A 23918-nucleotide genomic window follows, 5' to 3' on the forward strand; every position below is an offset into this window, starting at 1 on the left:
TTAATTTGTAAATCCAATCTCTTGAATGTGTGAATCAGTACTGCTCAAATGGCTTAAGCTGGGTCAGACCAAAAATCACATGGAATTTGTGAGGTTGTAAATGTGACAGTGGGTGTTTTTCACTGTGGAGCTAAAAATCCTCTCATTCACCTTCTCTGCTGCGGGTGCGAAGCTCTAGCTGCAGTTGCGAATTTTGACCCTGTTTTGACGCCTGATTGATGGACCAATAGGAAAGCTTTATCTGGACCAATCAGATTACGGGGTTTGTTTAACCAATCAGAACAATGGGTGGGTCTCTGCAGCTCAGAGTACTGGGCGTGTCGAAAGGTGTGGGCGTGTCGAAAGTGTGGCCGCCATTTTGGAGTCAGCCACCATGCGCCCCCGGTGGATTAATTTACACAGAGGAAGGAGTTTAATAAAACAATAATATTCATAACTCTACCAATTTTTTTACCTGATTTACACATTACAAATACGTGCTTTCATGCTGAAATACTTTATATTATGTTCTAATTATATGAATTAATTTTATATTTATGTACATAGATGCACACACACACACACACACACACACACACACACACACACATATATATATATATATATATATATATATATATATATATATATTAATAAATTAATTAATTTATGTACTAATTAATATGCTATACCATATGTCTGTCTTTGATAAAGAGCATAATGTAAAGTATTTCAGCATGAAAGCACATATTTGTAATGTGTGACAGCGTCCTGTATCATTACTACATCTCTGCTGTTTGTAACAAACCAAACCGTGTGTAAATTGGTAGAGTTGTGAATATTATGGGTTTATTAAACTCCTTCCTCAGTGTAAATTGATCCACTGGGGGGCGCATGGTGGCCGACTCCAAAATGGCGGCCACGTGGAACGTCAGCTCCAATAGACCAATAGACGACCACCTTTCGACATGCCCAGTACTCTGAGCTGCAGAGACCCACCCATTGTTCTGATTGGTTAAACAAACCCCGTAATCTGATTGGTCCAGATAAAGCTTTCCTATTGGTTCATCAATCAGGCGTCAAAACAGGGTCAAAATTCGCAACTGCAGCTAGAGCTTCGCACCCGCAGCAGAGAAGATGAATGAGAGGATTTTTAGCTCCACAGTGAAAAACACCCATTGTCACATTTACAACCTCACAAATTCAATGTGATTTTTGGTCTGACCCAGCTTAAGCCATTTGAGCAGTACTGATTCACACATTCAAGAGATTGGATTTACAAATTAAAAAATATATATTTATATATAATTAAAATATTTTTTCGCATTTGTACATTTGAATTATTATTAATATTACTTTCTGTTTCAAGTTTGCACATTCCAGTTAATTTGTGGATTTGGATTTTCGTGCATGCAGTTGTTTAAACGCAGTTACAAGTTTCAGTACATTTGTGACTTCTGTTTTACAAACTCAAAATCTTTATGACCCATTTTTGACTCCATAGTTTTGTCTCTTTTTATCTTAAGTGAGTTTTTATATAATTTTATACCCCTTCAGTCTTTCCTGAGTTAAAATAAGAACAGAGGAAATGCTAAACTTTGGCCATATTATACAATACAGGACAATAGCTTCCAAATAAATAGTCCTCCTGTTCTTTCCAGCTAATTTGCATTTAGCTCTATTGCACATCTCAGCTCTTTGAGTTCAATAAAGCACATGATTACTGGCTCGGCTGTACTGGAGAAAGCATAGAAGAAACTATTAACTGGTTGGAAGGCTTTTACTTGATTACTGGAAGCTGAACAGGAGAACTGATCAAACTAATACTGAATCATCGTAAACAGCAAACAACGTTTAGCCAACTGGTATTATTTTTCCAATGTAACTACATTATTACTCACAGGTTTATATAAGCTAGCCTCATTGTGATTTAGATAATTATTACAATGGTACATACGATAAATTAATAGAAAGGAGATACGTTTATGTATATTTGTAAACAGAGATGTGAACAAACAGGACAGGCCGAGTGTGAGTGGGTGATGGCTGAGTGTGTGCATCATGTCAGTTTCATGCTTTCTTTGGTGTGGCTTTAGGTGTGGATTTGGAGCCTGACAGACCATTTTCCGTGTTGTCGATCCCTGAGGAGACAAGGCACTCCTTACTGCAGAACACAGAGAAGGGGAGGGAGGGAAAGAGGGAACAAGAAAGAAAGGAGAGGAGAAGGGAGGTGGGGTTACTGTTAACGTGTCTACATTGTGACCACTGCATATGCCAGTAAAATAAATATACTGACATTCAAACATTCAAGTTTTAGAAAAATAACAAAAACGTATATATATTTTTGGATAACACCACCTGCCTAACACTACATTGGCCCACCTCTGTAATAGAAATAACCTTGAAAGTCACTCTGGATAAAAGCATCAGCTAAATGCTGTTAATATAAATGTTCACAGTAACATAGTTTAGCTGTTTTAGTGGCTGATTACTGTTTTTTAGATACTGTGATAGTTAATTAGGGATTTTATATAAATGTGAAATATGTAAATACAAAACTTAGCACAGGAATTGTATATGTTGATCTGTCATCATACTTACTAAATATTAATTACACACACATTAATCTATATAAATGTACTGTATATTAATGTTGTGATATCAAATTAGTACCAACATACTAGTAATTTGCAACAAACATATATTAAATACACTGATTCTAAATCTGTCCAAATAAAGATCAAATGTTTTAAATGTTAAACAAGAAAAAAACATTTTGATGTGGTGTATGTTGATAATAATGAACAGATCAGTAGATTATACAAAAGTTTCTTAGTCAATGAAGTCTAGAATGCTTCAAATTTTAAAAGTAGCATTTGAATAATCTAATCTAGTCATATTTAAAAAGATAAGTATTTATAGACAGATGTAAAAATCTTTAAGGAAAAATCAAAGAATGTTTTCTGTTAGTTAAATAATATTGAATAAAACAGGTAAAATGTCTTCTAGTGTCTAAAACATATAATGTAAACTTGTAAATGTAAAAATATTTATTTTCATTGATTAGGAAAGATCTGAAAGATAAGCATAATCTCACTTTTTCTCCTCAATCTTGGCAAGAACGAAGAGTGTAAAATTCTTGAGCAGCATGAAGATCATCAGCAAAGCTATGCCTCCTCCCACACAGGAGACAATGATGACAGTCAGAGTGTTGTCTACAACTCTCACTGGGATATAGAGAGAGGAAAAAAGATTAAAAGGCAGTTCGTTTCTGTTACTTGGGATTGATGCTACATGTTCGGTATCACTAATGGGCAAAGTGTTCCTCTCGTTGGTGTATGCGCTTTTACTTCAGTGTCATTTATCTTTGTGTATGTTAACTTATAGAATTTACTCATATTTGGCAGTTTTTTTTAATAAAGTGGAGAGTGAGTGTATTTTATTTGTTAAAAAGGCATGAGATACAGAATCTTGCTCTTAAACAGACATTGACGTTAAATGTCCTTTACTCACATTCATCCACCACATAGAGGGTGAAGATGGCACTGTGGTTCCTGCCCTTCTCTTTGGGATTTTTGCCAAAGCACGTGTACTCCCCTGCATCCTCGAATGTCACATTCCAGATAATTATGGACACGTTATTGGTCTTGCCGGAGCCCACAAATTCCACTCGATCACGATAAACACCAACATTTGATGGCTCCGTAAAATCAGTTGGGATTGTAGAGTCCATAATCTGAAAACAGAACACAAAAAATGGCCGTCATATTCACCAGCAGAGAAAAGTTGTTAAGAGTATAAAATCTTTATTTTGCTGAGAAATATGTTAAATGATTCTTATGTGATTCCACATGTTTAAGTAATAAGCAGTTGCTTGAAAAACACAGCTGTTAGAATGTAGTTTCAAATCTTTTGTTTCTTTTTGGGACTTTGTATCCCCTGCACTGTAGAGGTTCCATCCATAAATGGACGCAACCTTAAAAAAGTAAAAAAAAAAAGTTAAAAAGCAGCTTAAATCTCTGCTGTGTGGAACATTTTTTACTGTTACAAAATCTTAGCAGGGATTAATCCTAGCTGTAGAGTACATTTTCATTTTAATTTAAAAGCTCTATTCTAAATGCTTTGTAGGCCAAGACTAGGGTTAATTATTGAGCTGTCTGAGAAATTGCCCCACATTGTTTGTTAGCCAGCTGCTTTATTGCAGTATATTTCTCAAATGGTCTGAATCTATGTAAGCATGCATCCATTTCTAGTTAGTTCAAGTAATAAACAAAGAATGTGGTGTCCCAAATACTAAACATAAAATCAAGTACAGTCCTAATGTCTTTTCTATTCTGAGACCTTGCATTTGGGATGGCATGTCATTAATGAGTGATTTAACTCCATGGAGCTGCTTGTACTGAGTAACGTAAGACTCCCAATCAGTAGAGAAACACCTGTGAGTAGATGATAATGATAAATCTATAGAAACACAATTATGAAAAAAAATTACATCTCCAAAGTGAGAACAAGCAAGACCACAAGGCCAAGGAACTCCTGGAACAACAAAGGCATTTTACACAGAGGTAGAATTCACTGCTTTGCTCTTCTATATATAGAAGATCCTGGCATGATTTTTTTCTCCGGGGTGAATTGGTTTAAAGCTGGAAGCAAATGGAGAAAGTTTTGGTCTTTCCAGATATTCACATGTTAAGACTGTATGTTCCTCCCAGTGTTAATTAAAAGATTAGAACTATTGAGCTTAAGGTTTTCATTGATACATCGGAGAGTCCATATAGAACAGTAGCTTCTTCATACTAAAGCACAATCTGGTGCAATACCACTTATTGAAGAGGGCACACACTAAAATAGCACAGAGAAGAAAAATATTCTAAAGCTTAATAGGTTGTTCAAGAATGAGATGACCCTGGAGACCAGTGGTGTGCAGTGAGGCCCTTCTAACCTTTAAAAAAATGGACAATAAGTGCATGTAAATAATTACATAATTTTTAATCAGGAAATATATATTATAGTTATTTTAAGTGTAAGAATTTATTTTTTAAATTAACTAAAAATAAAAAACAGCAACTAATTCAAAGCATTAGTCTGTGTTTTTCAGTTGCTATAGGACTCTTATCTGACTGACAACGGTACTGACCAATCAAAGCTTTTTAAAATGGCTTCTGCCCCTTGTGTCTGCTCGTGGACTCTTCTCCTGATTTTGAGAAGGGTGTAGTAATGAGTCGGTTAGCAAAGTTGTAGGACAATCTAACCAATCAGATTCATGATTTTCACTCCGGGGGCGGGGCCATGGCTGCCTAACCCCTTCTCAGCGCTCTGCTTAAGGAGTATGCATTAATTAGTCGTAAAACAGCGTGCATGCTGTATTAATTCAGTAGTTAGCTAACTATCGGATGGTTTGCAGAAAGGGTACCCACTATATTTTCACTGCACGCCACTGCTGGAGATTAATCACTGAGTATTTTTGTCAGACTTAAGTACTGTTTTGGGGTGAATCGGTCTTGATCATGTGATTGTTATGATGAGAGATTAGTTAACCGTATAGAATAAGTCTCATATAGGGTCTTTAGAGCTAGAATCACAATGGACAGCTGGTTCTGGAGAAACTTCCATGGCAAAGCTCTTTAAAATGCAGAGATATACAGTATCTTGAAGCTAGCAAGAGCAACTGACCCAACATAATATGTGATCTCCACACTTCTGATGGTTGTTTGTTTACCTCATCTACAGAGTCTGAATAGATTTAGTTAGTGGCTAGATCAGAAGAACTGAGACACTGGATGCAGCCACTGAGCACCCAAAGGTACTGGACTCAGGATTATGCCCTAACTTTGTCATCCAGACACAGAAAGAGTGTATGCAGAGATGAGGCAACACTTCTGGATTCTTTAAGGCCAAGAGCTCATTCATCATCTTCAGCATGCAAACTAAAGGTGTCAAAGATGTAAGGCAGTAATTCCCAGGGTGGCCGACTTGCCGGAATCGAGGTTGTGTTTGTTCAGACTAGCACCTAATTCTACCAAAAAGCGGGACAGTGAAGACTGTGTGGTCATCCAGATAGTGGTATTTAAATCCATTCTAACATCTCTGAGCATCTTTTCTGGCTTTATATCTGGTGTGGTGATCACTGTGATCCCCCCTGTTTGCCTGGTCCACCTGGTATTATAGAAATCAGCCACCCACTTTGACATGAACAAATATTTCATGTAATGCACAAACTAACAGTGATTTCACTACAGTATGGATTATCCACATAGCTCACCTTAATTCTGTAGCTGTATCAGACTGTTATCGGCAATACAACATCATTCAAGAGACAAAAAGGATCTCTATATTATAGTGCATTTATAATGTAACCGAGCCAGAACATTATGTATAGATTAAAAATGAAGAAGACAGCATTTATAAAAATATAATATAGTTAGGTAAGTGCAAGTAACTATTAATGATAGAGAAGAAATGTGAAGAAAGGGTGTTAGAGTGGAAAATAAAACAATAAAATATAGTAAAAAAAAAATACAGTAAAAAAAGATAAAGTTAAAAGAAATCTTAAAAAAAAAAAAAAAAAAAAAGACCGGTCAAACCTGGAAGCATTTTCTATCCATAATGATCTTGTTTTTCCCCCAACTTTTATCATCATCAAAAAGGGGAGAGCTCTACAAACCATGTTGGTAAGTGGAAGATTTGCCTGAGACTCACCTTTACCATGGTGCCATTGTCATTGAACTCCCATTTGAAGTAGAGGTTTGTGATGCCGATGCAGCTGGCGTAGGTACAGGGCAGCAGGACATCACTTCCATTCACTGCTTCCAGAAAAGGAATCTTACCTGTGTTCATCTCCAAGGCCTCAATACCACAAACTAGAGAGAGAGAGAGAGACAGAGAGATAGAGATAGAGAGAGAGAGAGAGAGAGAGAGAGAGAGAGAGTGTGAGAGAGAGAGAGAGAGAGAGAGAGAGAGAGAGGGCAGAGAATGTTTTTCAAGTTCAGTTCAGTTCTTGGTAGCATTTTCCTTGAAACCTGTTCCATAACATTGTGACCTTACAATATTGATGCATGTGTAATGCTCGTTCTAGTAACAGTATTATGACACTCATAACACACATGACACTCATAATTTATGGAGTCAAAAGTACACATACAAAAATACCAGTCACTTGATCAAAAATATATAGGAGTGGGCTTTATATAATGTCCAGCAAAGACTATAAAATCTCATAAAAGTTGTGCATTTGTGGCTAAAAAAAATTCCCCAAAAATGTGTAACATCAAGTATACTGATATTTCATCCATTTTAAATGATCCACACTACAGCTCCCATCCACTGGTGGTGCTGTTTGGCCAAACACAAAGTAACACCATAGTCTGCAAAATACTTAAAGAAAAACCAGACTGCCAAGTGAACAGTCGGTTTGTGTTAATGTGAAAGAAATAAATGAAAGAAATAACAATAGGTAACCATAAGAACAGGAGACACTTTAACAAGAACCCGATTGTAATGGCTAAGCAACTGGGAAACATGAAAAGCTGTTGGTCTAACACTTGTTTTACAGTCAGTGACAAATATCTAACTTACACTAAGTGTTTAAAATTACATCTAAATTTGTGAACACTTTATTAAACAGACAAACCAGCAAAGCACAACACAGTTATCTCAGCAGTGCTATTTTAATCATGAATTCAGCATTGCTATTCCAGTCATAAATGTACCTCAGAACTGCTATTGTGTTCACATTGTGTTTAGACCAATAATAGTTTGGTGTAAATTATTAAGATATTTTACTTACTAGGGTCAGGGTTAGGGTGAGATAACGGGTGAAACACTAAGAACAAAGCTTCAGAGTAATGTGTTTTTCAGTACATTTGTTACTATTCATTGTAAATCAAAATTTGTCTGATTGATCCTTCTCTCACTTCCTAACTATGTTGGTATGCTTGTGTGAAGCCTTTTGTCCTGCTCCTAAAGGCCTAATCAACGTGAGAGCTTGCTTGCTAGCTGTATCTGCTTTCATACCCTATTTAACAATTATTTTTGATTTAAAGTCTTTTCTTTCTAATCAAAGAAAATTACACCCAGCAAATACAAAATAGTGAACATAAAGATTCCAAGAAATGAAAATGATAAAAAATGGCTACCTGTTAGATTTCGTATAGATTATAAAATACTTCTCCTGACGTATAAATCCCTCAATGGTCTGGCCCCGCATTATCTACAGGAACTCCTTACTCCTTACAATCCGCCGTGTTCACTCCGCTCCCAAGACGCTGGCCTGTTATTAGTCCCGCGTATTAGAAAAAACTATGCAGGATGAAGAGCGTTCTTTTATAAAGCTTGGGGAGCTTTTATTTATTTGGAATAACCTCCCTATTGATATACGGGACTCAGACACACTCTCAATCTTTAAATCTAGACTCAAAACATTTCTATTTGCTCAAGCTTTTGAGTAATGTCTCATTACAATTTTCTTCCTCTTACAGCTTATCCAGCAAATATAAACTGGCTCTCCACTGCCCACTGTGTTGTTCTCCGGCTCTGCAACCCTGCACTGATTACCATTAACACACTCAGTATCTGTTTCTGTATTAGCCATAGCTCTATAGTTTGTGCCCATCACATTCTTATATTCATAAATTAGTACCTGTTATATTAGCCATAGTTCACATTAATTCTCTGTACTGTACTGTTTTGTTCTGTTATTTGTTTGTTGTTTGTTATTTGTTTGTACTGAGTGGGTCAACCCGAGTAAGATGGGTTCCTCGTACTGAGTCTTGGTTCCTTCCAAGGTTTCTTCCTCTTAAAGGGAGTTTTTCCTTGCCACTGTGTCACCATAAAATTGGCATCTCTGTGGTGCTGCTCATAAGAGGCGTGGACCTGTTTTTCCTGTAAAGCGGCTTTGTGACAACCTTTGTTGTAAAAAGCGCTATATAAATAAAATTGAATTGATTTGAATTGAATTGAATTGAAAATGAAATTAATCTAAAATAATTAGGTCTCCAGTATCCTGCACTGTAAAAAATGATGTGCTGGTTTTACTTAAAAATATAGTGCAACGTTTTTGCAAGCTTGTTTTTAAGTGTTACCCACAAATCTTTTTTGATAACTTTTAATTAAAATATTAAACTGATATTGCTTAATAATTTGCTTGCAAAAATGTTGCACTATGTTTTTACGTAAACCCATAGAAACATTTTTCGTCATTTTTACAAAAAAAAATTACAGTGAAATTACTTAAAAATAAGGCTGCAAAAATGTTGCACCATATTTTTACGTAGAACCAACAAATATTTTTTAGTCATTTTTAACTAAAATCTTAAACTGACATTACTTAATAATAAGGTTGCAAAAATGTTGCACCATATTTTTACGTAGAACCAACAAATATTTTTTTACTCATTTTTAACAAAAATCTTAAACTGGCAATACTTAATAATACGTTTGCAAAAATGTTGCACCATATTCTTAAATAAAACTAAGAAAAGTTTTTTGTCCTTTTTTCAAAAAGTCTTAATACTGACAGTACAAAAAAAATCACTTTACGCCTTCACATAAAAAAATGTCTTTGTCCAGTGAATAAACTTAATATTAACTTAACTTAATATTGTAAGATGAACATGAGCAAGACAGCAGGTTGAGCAGCTGAACATTAAATATTTAAAAGCAGTTAAAAAAAGTCTTAGACCATTTCAAATGAACTCCATTTATTTTTTTTAACAAACAGTCTGTAATTATAGAAATACATGTGTTTTATGCTCATCTGCAAAAACTCTGTAAAACAGTGTAGAAACAAAAATAATATTTTATCCCTTTGTCTCCCTAACCTGCAGGCCAATTACTGAAAAAAAGCATTTTTACAGTCAGTTGAAATAAGTAGATCAGAAAGGTGTTTGTACATAACTTTTTATATTTATTGCACATCAGAATAGAGCAGAATAAAATCCTTTAAAAAAACATTTTTTTTTATAAAAAAAAAAAGCAAAAGCAAAAAGTAAACAGTTACAGAGAGTGTCACAGGTGTGCTTCGGCACACGTGTAAAAACACTGGCTCTGATTGGCTACCACCTCTGTCCCGCATAACTCGCCACCTGATTGGCTGAGCCCAGACCTTTTTTTTTTTCTCAGGCTGAAGCCCATGGAAACGCGCATGCGCAGTTTATCGCTGTAGAACAAAGAGAAACTCCTAAAATAAACCGTTAAAGCTGATAATATTTTTTTCTAAAAGCAGTGCTCGGATATGAGGATTACTGGAGACTGGACTGATGGATGTTGTGATGTTTGGAGGGGTTCTGAAGCCCGGACTCTGAGGTACGCGCTGATATTCTCTGTTTGCGTGTGAGGGGTGTCCTGTAGTAACCCCAGGCGGATCAAAGAGCGTGTTCACAGACCGAACCGTCTAACGCACTCTTATTCAGGAACCGTACATCCGACAGTAAAACGGTTTGCAGCTCCGTAATCCTGAGAGTCAGCAGGCTGTCATTGATATATTGAGCCTGTAATTATTCATAAACACAGCCAGATATTAATTATTATATTTATCTGGCCCGCCGTCGGGCCAGGGCGTGTTTTTAAGAGCGTGTCAAGTTCAACAGGTGTTACACCGAGAACTGTCACCTGTTTAGACCTGGAGTCACAGATCTCTATAGGTCACAGTTCATGGTGAAACACCTGTTACTACTCACTAGCCTGGGCAGGGGTCCGCTTGAATTACTGTTATTATATCCTTATATAGTAACGCACTGCTTTTAATCACCAGTAACGTCAACGGCGTTGTAACGACAGGAAAAGTAATTAATTATTTTATCCCGTTACTGACAAAATGACGTCGTTACCTAACGCCGTTACTTATAACGCTGTTATTCCCAACACTGATAATTATAGAACTAAGTGCACCAAGCTGCTCAGTGAAAAGGAGAATGTAAAAAAGGGGTTGAAGTGGCCAATCATTGTAGCTAACATGCGTTAGCCTTATAGCACGCGAACAATACTTTGATTAGCCAGCTAGACCGACTCTGGTCTGGCGTTACTCACCGGGGTCTCTAATGCGGTGCACGCTAACGCGGTGTAAGCATTACAGCACGCTAACGCTGTGTTAGCATTACAGCACGCTAACGTGGTGTTAGCATTATAGCACGCTAACGCTGTGTTAGCATTACAGCACGCTAACGCGGTGTTAGCATTACGGCACGCTAACGTGGTGTTAGCATTATAGCACGCTAACGCTGTGTTAGCATTACAGCACGCTAACGCGGTGTTAGCATTACGGCACGCTAAAAATAAGATGATTAAGCCAGCTAGACCGACTCTGGTCTACTCACCGGGGTCGCTAATGCGGTGTTAGCATGACGGCCCAGTCCGGTTTGTACGCGCCCAGTGCCGGAATAGCCACCCGGGTGGTTAGCCTACGTGCTAGCTAGCTTTATTTGCCCTTTCTTTCGGTTTGATGCTTGCCTATAGCTGCAGGCCAACACAGTTCACTGAAGCACCGTGTTTCTAAAACCAACTTAAACTACACAGATAACTCACAACTGTAAATATCTCAAAAATAATCAGTCACTGTGCTCTTACCCATGCAGTCCATGCTCGCTGCCTTCCAAAAGTTCTTCATCAGTGGAGATAAGTACTTGTATCAGTGCCTCGTGGTCTCCCAAGCAGCCTTAAAATATTTAGTTAGGCGTAACAAAATCTTAACATAATACACACTAAAACTATTGGGTTGTACTTATTTTTGTAATTAAGCAAAGTTCGAAAAGTATAATTTTAGGTAAAATCTTCTCATTATAATGAGCAAACATCACTGGGCTCAAATCATGTTGATTTTACTCAAATATTCATGCAATATTTCTCCAAATTTCTAAACAAAATAAACACACAAAATATTGGGTTGTACATACTGTTTTAATCAAGCATAGTTCAAAAAGTATAATTTTAGGTAAAATCTTCTCATATTAATGAGCAAAGTTTACTGGGCTCAAGAATCGTTTTTTGCAGTGTGGCTCTATTCCCACTTTAGAGGAAACACTAAAGTATATGGCATTAAATAAACTAGTCATTGTTTGGAATACATTATTCAGTATTTTTACTTGTACGGTCAATAAACCATTTTCTACAAAGTCAGATTACTACATAGTAATGCCTCATAGTGAAAAAAGTAATGTGTTTTCTTACTAACGTAGGTGTTCTTCATTGTAAAACCCTTTGTCCTGCTGCTGAAGGCCTAGCCAGTGTGAGAGCTTCACTCTAAAAAACAGAGGTACGATATGAGTACTTTTTTGTACTCAAAGGTACACTCTTCATAATTGTACCCTCAAAGGTACAATATTGGTCTTTACAGGGTCAGATTTGTTCCTTCTGAAGTACAAAGTAATTTCTAACAGCAATAAGTACAAATTTGTACCATTTATCCAGCCAAAGGGTACATTCAGTATTCTGTATCACTGTACTAATAAACAAGATATATTTTAATTGCACATTTTTGTATTTTAAAGCCAGACAATTTTCTATCAATTTTTGAGCCATATTCAGTTGATATTAACGATTCTAATCTTTTTAATCTTTACTGGCACAAAAAAACATGAGTACAAAAAAGGACTTTCACTAAAAGGTACTTTTTTGTACCTCAATATAAGGTACAGCCCCAGCGACAAGTTTTGTACCCTTTTAAGTACAAATCTGTACTTACTTTTCTTAGAGTGTTGCTTGCTCTTAGATGTGAAGTATTTTATTTTTAATTAAAGAACATTACACACAGCAAGTACAGTAAATGCAGATTCCAAGAAATGACAATAAAATGAATGTAACATTACAGATATGCTTTTTGTATGTATCCAGTATCCTTATGCCTTTGTAAAGATAAAAAGCCTGAAAAAAATGTACTTTTACTCACACAGATGCTATACAAAATGCTACCAGAACATCTCCCTTTTGTTTGTTTCTTTCTCTTCTCTTTCTCTTCTATACAGTATCTCTTGCCCTCTTACTCTCCTTCTCAATCTCTCTCTCCTGCCCTCCCTCTCTTGCAGCAATGATGCTGCAAAAAACTCATTCACAAAAAGGGGCTGCCTCCCTCCTTCTCTCTCTCTCTCCCTCTCTGCAGTGAGGGCATGATTCTGGAAGGGCATTGATTACTTCCATTTATCTATCTGTAAGTCTCCCACTCCATTACAGTTATGAAGTGAATCTGCAAAAGCACACAATAATAGTGATGCAGCACAAAATTGCTCAAGCTGCTGTGAATGAAATTTCTAATGGGCCAAAAATAAATAAATAAAAAACACAATGCAGCAGTTTAGTGATGTAGTGGTTCAGAACCGCTAAACTGCCTCAAGGTTTGCAGGTTGAGTAGCTCCGGAAGAGGGCGACGGTCATTTGTTTCACGGAAACGTCCTGAAGAGGCTGTGTAAGAACAGCACGTTAGAAATGTCGATACTGAAGTGGGTGATTTAAGCATTTTTTTGCCTGTATCAGCGTGGTTGAGGTGACTAATGGGACAAAAAGAAGTCAACGGGTATAGAATGAAAGACGGAAACATGGGCAGACAAGTGCATTACATCATTTGTTATGAATCCAGCGCACATATTGTTTCATTATCGGGCTAGCTTTGTCTGCTTTTTCTAACATCCCTCTTCTTTGGCCCTTAGGCTATAGATAAACTTGCAAAATTGTGGTGCGAGCTGGCAAAAACCCAAATATAGTATTTTATAGTACTTTTTGTTAAAAATTATGAAAATTGCACTTAGTTTCATGTAGTTACTGTGCATTTTAAATGTTTCTCCATAACAAGCTTTTTAAAAATTGTTAGTAGTATGTCTAAATGTTTTATTCAACCTTAAAAGCAGTGGAACAGAAGAATAAGAACAAGAAGCTGGTAAAAAGCCAACTTCCTCTCCCTATCACTAAGGAATTATGGGCGGATGCTTTTAAAAATAAATGATGCCCTTGATATTTAGATATTCTTTTAAATTTCAGCATTGAGGTTGCTGAACTTTACCACTCATCTTCTATCACAATAAGCCCCATAGAGCCCCACCAGTAGCCTGGTAATAAATCATTGTATTTTTCTTTGTTTATTTTGATGACATATCAGGTTCTTTAAAGGAATAACCGGTAATATATTCAACAAGAATAAATAGCTTCAGATATCCATAGTTTTCTGCCTCAGATGCAAAGCTGATGCGGGTTGCCAGATTGACACAGTGGCAAATGATGACAGGTCTCACTCTGTGACTGATCAGTGAATATATATCAATATATACATTTAATTGTCTGAAATGCCCATCTTTACTACGCTAGTGGTGGTAATAAATTACCTAGCTCTGGTTAGCAACCTTACTGAAGCTCAGTGATTACCTGTTCAGCAGCAGAAAAAGCCACAAATCCAGTCTATGGCCAACTATGGAACAGTTTCCATAGTTACAGCACACTGTTTGTGTGCTGCTGTCCATACCTCGCTACCCTGAGTGTGGAAATTGTACTGGAGGATTGGCAATGGGCAGGTTTGGAGGCTAAATCCCATACAAATTTCTGTGACATACGGCAGTTTAAATAAGAAAATTCTGCTTAAACTCAGCATGTTTCCTTAATATCTAATGATACACCCAGAACATGATATGAGTTACGAGTTACTACAGAAAATATAATCCCTAATGGTCCTTTTAGATTAGTTCCAAAGGGAAAGCTGACTCTTAAAAACTAGGGATAGGGGTACAAATGAGAAATGGGATTGTAGGGGCTGCACTGACGTCATGTGGCCAGCTGCCCGTGTCCAGTTGCGTTGGGCAGTGAGTGAGAGAGTGAGAAAAGCTGAGCCGGTGTGAAAAGGCCGTCTTTACACAGCTGCTACATTAATCAGACACCGTGGCTGTGTGATGATGACCACTTCAATGACCTGACCCCTCTATCCTGTTGCCTGATATTTTATGTTCCAGGTTCTGTGTGAACACGCTGTACCCAGCATAAATCAGAAAGTAGCTCACGTTACCCGGAACTTCCGCACAGAAGAGGCAGCCAAAGACCCACAGTGGCCAGAGGCTCAGACACAGCAGTTTCCTTGCTTTACCACAAGACACTGTTACACATCAAACACTCCATATGCTGATAGAAGTAATGTCCTATATGGTTCTTGGCTTAGAGGCATCCTAAACAAAATGGTTCTATACACAACTGAAACTCTTACAATAAGTTTAGAATACAGCTCTGGAAAAAATAAGAGACCACTTCAGTTTCTGAATCAGTTCCTCTGATGTTGCTATTTATAGGTATATGTTTGGCAACACTGTTTTAATAAAAATAAAATATTAATAAAATAAAAAAAATTAATATTGTAATTTAGAGCACTTATTTGCAGAAAATGAGAAATGGCTGAAATAACAAAAAAGATGCAGGGTTTTCAGGGCTATAGCGCTGAAGGCTGTAAGAGCAATTAATTCAACTACCCCTCACGTGATCATGCATCACACAGCAGTAATGCTCCAACAGACTGTACTTGTGGTTCTTGTATCTTCTGTAACTGTAGATTAATTTAATGACTTATCTATAAACAGAAATAAAAGGATAAAATGATTCTCGGGGTAATCTCTTATGCTTAATCTGCTGTGTACTGACAAATCTGAAGGTTTACATTCTATTTTTATTTTATTGCTTACACTGTAAAACATGTGAAGACCTTTTCTCGTGGTTTAATACAATAAAAGTCATGTGTTCTGATTTTCATCTTTACTTAATTCCAGGTAACATACATTCACAACATATAAATTGCTTATTAAGTAAAGAAAACACTGATTTTTAGTGCCCTAATAATTAATATTCTTAATTAATTAAATGTCACAAGCCAACACACCCAAGAGACCAGTGAAATATGAGAGTGAGCTCAAACACAGCACAGCTGAATCTATCTGGCTATAATGCAACTCATCATCCAGCACTGGGACTGTGCGTGTGTGTTTATGTGTGTGTGTGTGTGCGTGTGTGTTTATGTGTGTGTGTGTGTGCGTGTGTGCAGCACTGTAATTTGAATTTCTGTTTTAGGAGGCAAAACTGCAGATAATGCCCCACCTTCTGCATATCAGCAGTATACACACTTACATACACACACACACACACACACACACACACATACTTCTCAGAGCAAAAACTGATTTTGGGAACATTATTATTATTATTATTATTATTATTATTATTATTATTATTATTATTATAAATGATCTGTGCAATATATAAGTTAAGCTGAAAAACAGCTCATTTTGATTCACTGTTTTTGTGACACAGTCACAACAACTCAAAGCATTTGCATACAACACCCTATAGCCTTAGTATCCAGACGGCTTTTGAAATGAATCACATAATTTACATACCTCAGCTTTATAAACATATTAACTAAAAATATAAATAAATAAATAACATTTTGGAAAGTGTTTCAGAAAAAATTATTGTGTTCCTGGTTAATAAACTGTTATTAAATTGTTATTCATTGAAACTGACCTACATCTTTTCTTTAAGCTGAAAGTTAAGATGAAGTCAGAGAAGTCTAAGAAAATACAACAACTTACTGGAGATGACGATCAGTGTGAGACAGGTGTATCTTCTGTCTGGCAGAAACTTTCTTCCTCTGTGTGTCTCCATCTCTGTCTCTGTTCTAACACTCCTCTACTAGTTTGCACAGTTCCACTCTGTCTGTCTGTCTCTATTCTTTATGTTCTCCGGTCTTCCCTCAGTCGGCTCCTGATCCCTCTCTCGTTCCCTTTGGCACTTCAGCTGGGGTCAGGTCCCAGAATTCCAGTCACTTATTTCAGTGTTCATTAGACTGAAGGTCCAGGATGTTGTGGTGTATTGGAAGGACTCCAGTCCTGCACGTGTGTAGAGTTGCTTTAGTAGCAGATTAATTAATGTGCTTTTTCAGCAGACTCAGAGATCTACTGAACTAAGAGTTCTGTCTGGTTCAAAGTCTCGTCTGTCTGGAACTTCTTTTGGGACTGAAAGTGGGCAACGAAAGAGAGGAATCAAAATATAAGACATTTTAAAGAATAAAGAGAAAGATAGATGTCTAAAATATGAAATAGTCATATGATTAGACTTGCTATGATAATTACAAATCTATTTATTGTACAACAAATAGAAATGACAATATTTTTGCAATGCAGTGGCGGGTCACAGAGCAGTCTATGGCCAAACTATTGTTTAACCCTCAAAAGCATGACATATGTGATGAGAAAAGAATCAGCATGATTCCAGTGTTCAGTGACCTAACTGCATGACGTTGCCCTAAGGCAACAAATATAAAAAGTAAATGGGGAGTAAATGAAAATAAAATAGTCATAATAACCTTTAAAATAGGCATTTAAACATTCTTCTGTATATATATATATATACATATATATATATATATATATATATATATATATGTATATATATATATATATATACATGTATATATATATATATATATATATATATATATAAAACTTATAAAACATAAGAGATCATTGAAAAAGTGCTTTTGTTGCCCTAGGGCAACACCATGCCATAGAGGGTTAAATGACAATAGTATCTTAATCACAATAATCTCAAGGCAAAATATATTTTCCAATATAAAAAAAAAACACTTAAAGGGGGTTTAATTAAGGGAATTCTCCATTGTTTCACAACCCAATCTGAGTATAATTTGGCTATTTCTCAGCATCTGTGTTTCTTTGTTCAGTTTTCTTCTAAGTACAGGAAACACATCAAGATTACTGTCCACAAAAATATGCTGTACAGATTTAAATGCCACATATCAATTAATTAAAAGGACTTTAGTCAGCCTAAATAGACGTTGTTGACTTATTTAATTTGGAAAACCATATAGAGGTGTGTTAAAAAATAGCACTGTTCTAATGTGGGTTTGTTTAAGTGAAAAAGTTCCTTTGTTTAAGACAAGGCCATAGGTTCGTTTTTTAAGTGCATAGTAACTGACACTGTGCTACAGATGAAGCGACAGATATTAGGTTCAAATCAATGTTCATCAATTATCATAGACCCAAGTTTTAATTGGTGAATCACTATTGTTATCAGCCAATGACCAGGCTTAGTTCAAGTCCAGTAAACTAGCTGTAAGGATCGGTATCTGGATCCGTAATTGGAAATATGTCCTCACTAATAACGCATCAACTGAAGTTCTGCACACTATTCACTGTTAATAATAACAGTATAATAACAGTGTAGTAACATGAGGAATGGTTCTCTAACTGTAATGATGATAGGCACGAAACATTTCCTGTGAAAGTAAGTAATAGCCTGTGTGTATGTCACAGACAAGAGATATGTGTGCACGAGTGTGTATGTGTGTGTACGAGTGTGTGTTTGTGTTTGTGTGTGTGTGTGTCCTACCTCGTCTGTTGCGCAGGTAACCCTGCGTGTGTCCTATTGAGAGAATTCCAAAGGCAATCCCATCCAATGCGTCCGCAGGATAACCACACACACAAACACATACACGCACACACACACGCGCGCACACACACGCACACACTGTACTGTTCTGGTCCTGATGCTGCTCTAACGCACACGCGCACACACAGACATACCTTCACTCCCCATCCCAGGACAGCAAGATCTCTTTTGCTGCAGCCTAAAACCCAGCGTCTCTCTCTTTCTCTCTCTCTCTCTCCCTCTCTCTGCTGAAAAGAATCTGGCTCTCGCTCAACTTTTCTTGGGCTGCTGACTTTGTCCCCCTCTCCCCCTCCTCTCCTCTCTTACTCTGTGTTTCTCTGTCCTCCGTCCTCTCTCTCTCTCTCTTTATTTATCTCTCTCTCTTTCTCTTTCTCTATCTGTACAAGCTGGAGTTCAGATTGTTCCCATAACTATTCTTCAGGCTAGTTTATTCTGGCTAAAGTCACCACATACAGAATTGCATTTTTTTGTACCTAATACAAACACAGCACAGTTGGACTGATTAAAGGACCAATATGAATTATATTTTCTGTCATAACTCATAAAATGGTCAGGAAGTGTCTTTAGATGTCAGGGAAGCATGCTAAGGTTATGCACTGCAATCTTTTGACTGCAGTGCTTCAGCCATTGTGTCCTTCTTATGTTTGTATTTTAGCCTCCCAGCCGCTGCCCATTCCCTAGTCCTATTTCAACAATACAGTTTAGCAGATATGGAACAGAATATCAGGCAAACACAGTGTGCTACAGCCTTGGCATGCTTCTAAAAAGCTCCATGTCAAGAGTAAAACACATGTAAATGCAGACAGTAAAGAACCCAGAAGGACTACAAGACAGAACAGGTACAGGTCAGCACTGTACCTCACATAAGTTGCTGGCATTAGCTCGGTAACTTATAACAACCACTAGCTACTTTATAAGAATTCAAAGCCATTTTAACCTGCAAGCGCTCACATTCATACTTTGTAGTGCATATTGAGTGCAGCTGGTTTATCAAAGCATTATGTATTAAGGATAGCTAAAGTGATCCAGACTAGTGCCGACTAACACCAACTTGCTGAAGTGAACTGCTATCAGTGACAACAAAAACAGATGGGCCACAGCTGTACAGTACCTCAGTTGCAAAAATACACAACAAGAACTAAAAGTTTGACTCTATGTTGATTCAATTTAGCTACATTATGTACATATGTGATTTTGTATGTTCAATTTTGTCAACCTGGCAATCCATGTAAGCTTTAATTCTGGGGTGTTTTAAGATTAGACTGTCTTAGCCATTTTACATGTTTGTTTTTGCCAATTAGCACACAGGCTATTGTTTGTTTCACATTTCAACTGAAAGGCAGTTAACATTAAAAACCCAACTTAAGAAAGAAAACATTAAACATAAAAAAACTTAATGTGGTGACCAATAATGAAAAAATCTAAGAGATTTAAGAATAATGAAATATTTTTCTTATAATCTCCCATGTCTGAAAGTAGTAATGATGGTGTAAGCATTTTATCTAATATGTGATGTTGCAAACTATGACATTTAGCTTTTTAATAAAATAATTGTTACACAATTCTAACACTGACACAGTTAACTGTCAAGTATTTCTTAGTAATGAGCTCCAATGAGTTTATCAGTCACTACCTGTGTTAGAGGTTAGAATTATCTGCAGCAGTAGCATTACATAGTCACTCAATAAAACATAATTAATTCAAAGCTTTACTTTACTATGCTTTCTAAAAGCTGGTACACACTACAGCATTTTGAAAATGATAAAATATTTTTAAATTTCAGCACATCTCCACAAACACACAAATACCAGTGTTGTTGCTAGGCACACACTGCAGAAGACTGAAAATCACAATGGATACAAAACAATCTGGGCACATTTCATACTGAAAAATAGTCTCCCAGCAAATCTTTCCTGAATCAGCATAATCCTGCATGCACGTGCAAACATGGACGTGAAAACTGCACCTGGCTGCCCTAGTTAATATTTTTATATGCTCAGAGAAGAGTCATCTAAAAAAACATCTAAGAGAGAATATTCAAGAATAAATATCCCTTAGAACTAATATAAAATAAATAAATAATAGCAATATAAAATAAAATATAAACAATATATATCATATTTAATAAAGAAGGATTCATTTTTATATAATCCTATTTATGTAATATAAATCTCTTTTCAGCTTCTCTCTTTGTCTGTCTTATTGTGGTAATTTTTATTTGACACATTATAAGAGACACTCATATGTTTCCTAGAGCTCTTCTAGTGTACACACCCGTAAGGTTAGTGTTGGTTTAGATGTGTGTGTGTGTGTGTTTGTGTGTTAGATGTGTGTGTTGCACACTGTTGGTGACTTTGAACATGTTACCTCACATTGACAGAGTTAAGTTTCTTATGACTCTGCGTTTCTCTCATCCGCCCCCTCCCTCATTCTCTGCTCCAGCAGTGTCAGGTTCTCTTGTCCCAGGACAGTCATTTGAGTCTGAGGGAGAATTCTCTGTGTGCATGTGTGTGTGTGTGTGTGTGTGTGTGTGTGTGAATGTGTATAGGTCATGCACTGAAATACTGTACATACAGCTTGTGTGTACCTGTGCCAGTTCTTCTAAGGTCTTTCCCAATTTCCAATGCTTTCTTTTCATAAATATATATTCAGTTCCTGTAAAACATTCGGACACACCCATATTATTTTCATTTACTATTTTCTACATTGTAAATTTAATATTAAACGTATTAAAGCTACACACACACATTTCTTATTTAAACAAAATGTTAAATAAACCTAAATGTGTTTTATAATTTAAATTCTTCTACCACATATATCTTTGAGAAGAGATCTGCACACTCTTGGTATTTTAATATCAGTGTCTTCTTGAGGTAGTGTCACCTGGAAGCTCCATCTCATCCCAAATCACCAAATCTCTAACATGTCATAGTTGGGTTTAGGTCAGGGGATTGTGGAGGCCAAACACTTTTTTGTCTACTACTTAATTCAATATCTGTCCCTTAATTGTTGTTATATTTTAAATAGTAATCTTTAATATAGAACATAAATAAATAAATAAATAAAGAAAGAAACCAGTGAATGAGAAAATGTGTTCAAACTTTTGACTGACACTGTATATGTATATATATATTTTATATATGTATTTTATATACTATTCTTTCTGTATGAAAATGAAAATATCCTAAAGTGCAGCCGCAAAGACCATCAAGGACATTATGATAAAACTGGCTCTCATCAGGACTGCCCCAGGAAAGGTAGACCAACAGTTACCTCTGTTGTACGGGATAAGTTCATCAGAGCCTCAGAAACCACAAGTTAACAGCATCCCAGAGTCACCTAAATGCTAAACAGAATATTTAGGTTTATTTAACACTTTGACGTTTTTCTTCATAGTCTGGATAATTATCACAATGTAGAAAAAAAAATGAATGAGAAGGTTTGTCCAAACAATGTACAAGGCACTAAAAAGTCAGAAAAATATTCTATACTGACTTTTTTTTACAATGGCACAGATAGGAATCTGTATTCATTTTTAAATATTTCAATATTTTAAACCAATAGAATCACAGAAATGTAATGTTTATTGATGGTTAGTAAGGAATGTGTCACAACACATTGTGCACTGTCCACCATGTGAAGTAAATATGGAACTGGATCAGATGAGTTGTGTTTTCTTATAAGTGTGGTTATACAGCTCTGGAAAAAAAAAAACAATCAAACCAAGCTGAACTGCTTGAATTTTTGCACCAGAAGTTGCATAAAATTATCCGAAAGTAGTGTGTAAGACTGGTGGAGAAGAACATGCCAAAATGCATGAAAACTCTGATTAGAACCAGGGTTATTCTACTAAATATTGATTTCAGAACTCTTAAAGCTTTAAAATATGAACTTGTTTTATCTGCATTTTTTGAGGTCTTTTTGTTAGATGTTAGATACCACACATAGACTACTACCTTCAGAAGTCTTGTAGAATCCTGTCTTGGCGGGTCTAAGCAGTTCTCCTGGTACATGGAGGACCAACAGCTAGTTAGGCAGATGGTCATAATATTTTGGCCCATCCTTGATTGATTAGCATAGAGTTATAATGTGCAAGCTTTGAGGTGACTCACAGAATGCCACGTTTCTGTAAAGTTCAGAGTAACGGCTTAAATTCCCAGGATGCTGCCCGCCTTCTGCTCTCCCTGGAGCAGCTCATAAAGCTACTTTTTGCTTTCCTTGCAGTTCGGTTGCACCTCAGATTTATTATTAATAGCCAGGGCTGCTTCCTGTTGGTGGCGCTATTTATGGAAATGCTCTGTTGGCACAGTTTAAGACAAATCGTGTTTGCAGGTGGACAGGAGCGCTGACTCATGTCCACCTGATGAGGTTATATATCACTGCTCCTTTGTTTCTTAAAGCTACGCTAAAGAAACGCTAGTGCCTAAAGGAGGACACATTACAACATAACACACTCCTCATCAAAGAAATGGTGGCAGAAATAGTTGCACCCAGAAAGAAGTGTAATTTTTGCGATGCTATGTTAAAAAAAATTTTGACTGATATCAGCTATAATTATTTAGCTACATTGTTCTCACACGGGTTGCCAGACTGACACACAGTGGTCAGCGACAATGAGTCTTACTCTGTAACTGATCAGTGAATGTCATCATTGTCCAATCAAAAAAACAATCTCCTTTTTGTTAATTTTTAGGACACAATCTGTTCGTCACACACTGTCAACATGAAAGGACCAATAGAAATTCTCCAAAAATTACCTGAAATCAGACTAAGGTTCTAAGGTCTTAAGAATCTGCTGTAAGAAGCTGTTGGGTCTATGGTAAAGCTGGCTGCAGTATTTACATACTGTTCTGTTTTTTACTGCATATGATAAATCATCCATAATTCATAATCAAAGTAAAACTGTTTGACATCTATTACAAGATGATTATTTACAAAATATTTTTAAAAATTCACATGTAGTTTTCATTTTTGGGTGAAGTTCAGTCAAATAAAATATTTTCAAATATATATTTCAACTTCAATATAATATACATATATAATATATGAACTTGTTTTCTGTGCATTCTTTGAGGTCTGAAAGCTCTGCATCTTTTTTGTTATTTCTCATTTTCTGCAAACAAATTCTCTAAAATACAATATACATATTTAATTTAATTAATTTGGAAGAAATGTTGTCTGTAGTTTCTAGAATAAAACAACAATGTTTATTTTACTCAACTATTCAATAGGAGAAACCATTCCACATTTTTGTGCAGATCTTACCCATCTTTGCTTCTAAAAATTATTTTATGAATGAAAATTATGGTTTACTTAATCTCATATGACACGTTGATCATTTATATTTTCTTTTTTTATGTAATAACTTAATATATACTGTTATGACGTATCTAACCGGGAACTCTATATTACCTTCTGTAATATATTTATTATTTGTCCAAATGTTTGTGGACAGCCCCTTTAATTAATGAGCTCTTTTAATAAATTACTGAGAGTTGCACACATTAATAAAACAGAAATGC

The 23918-nt window shown here is 36.2% G+C and overlaps 1 protein-coding gene across 1 annotated transcript; it reads right to left on the bottom strand.

Annotated features, from left to right (window-relative positions):
- Window positions 1–1488: 1488 nt before the first annotated feature.
- On the bottom strand, window positions 1489–18645 carry scn4bb (sodium channel, voltage-gated, type IV, beta b). Its single transcript, XM_007260990.3, has 6 exons — window positions 18337–18645; window positions 16521–16943; window positions 6679–6839; window positions 3493–3715; window positions 3077–3206; window positions 1489–2143 (listed from the first exon to the last, which is right to left on the bottom strand). The coding sequence occupies exons 2-6, from the start codon at window positions 16591–16593 to the stop codon at window positions 2050–2052; spliced, it is 681 nt and encodes a 226-aa protein (XP_007261052.2). The 5' UTR covers window positions 16594–16943; window positions 18337–18645; the 3' UTR covers window positions 1489–2049.
- Between the last annotated feature and the right edge of the window lie 5273 nt (window positions 18646–23918).

The sequence above is a fragment of the Astyanax mexicanus genome, chromosome 1 (genome assembly GCF_023375975.1).
Source record: "Astyanax mexicanus isolate ESR-SI-001 chromosome 1, AstMex3_surface, whole genome shotgun sequence".
Lineage (NCBI taxonomy): Eukaryota > Metazoa > Chordata > Actinopteri > Characiformes > Acestrorhamphidae > Astyanax > Astyanax mexicanus.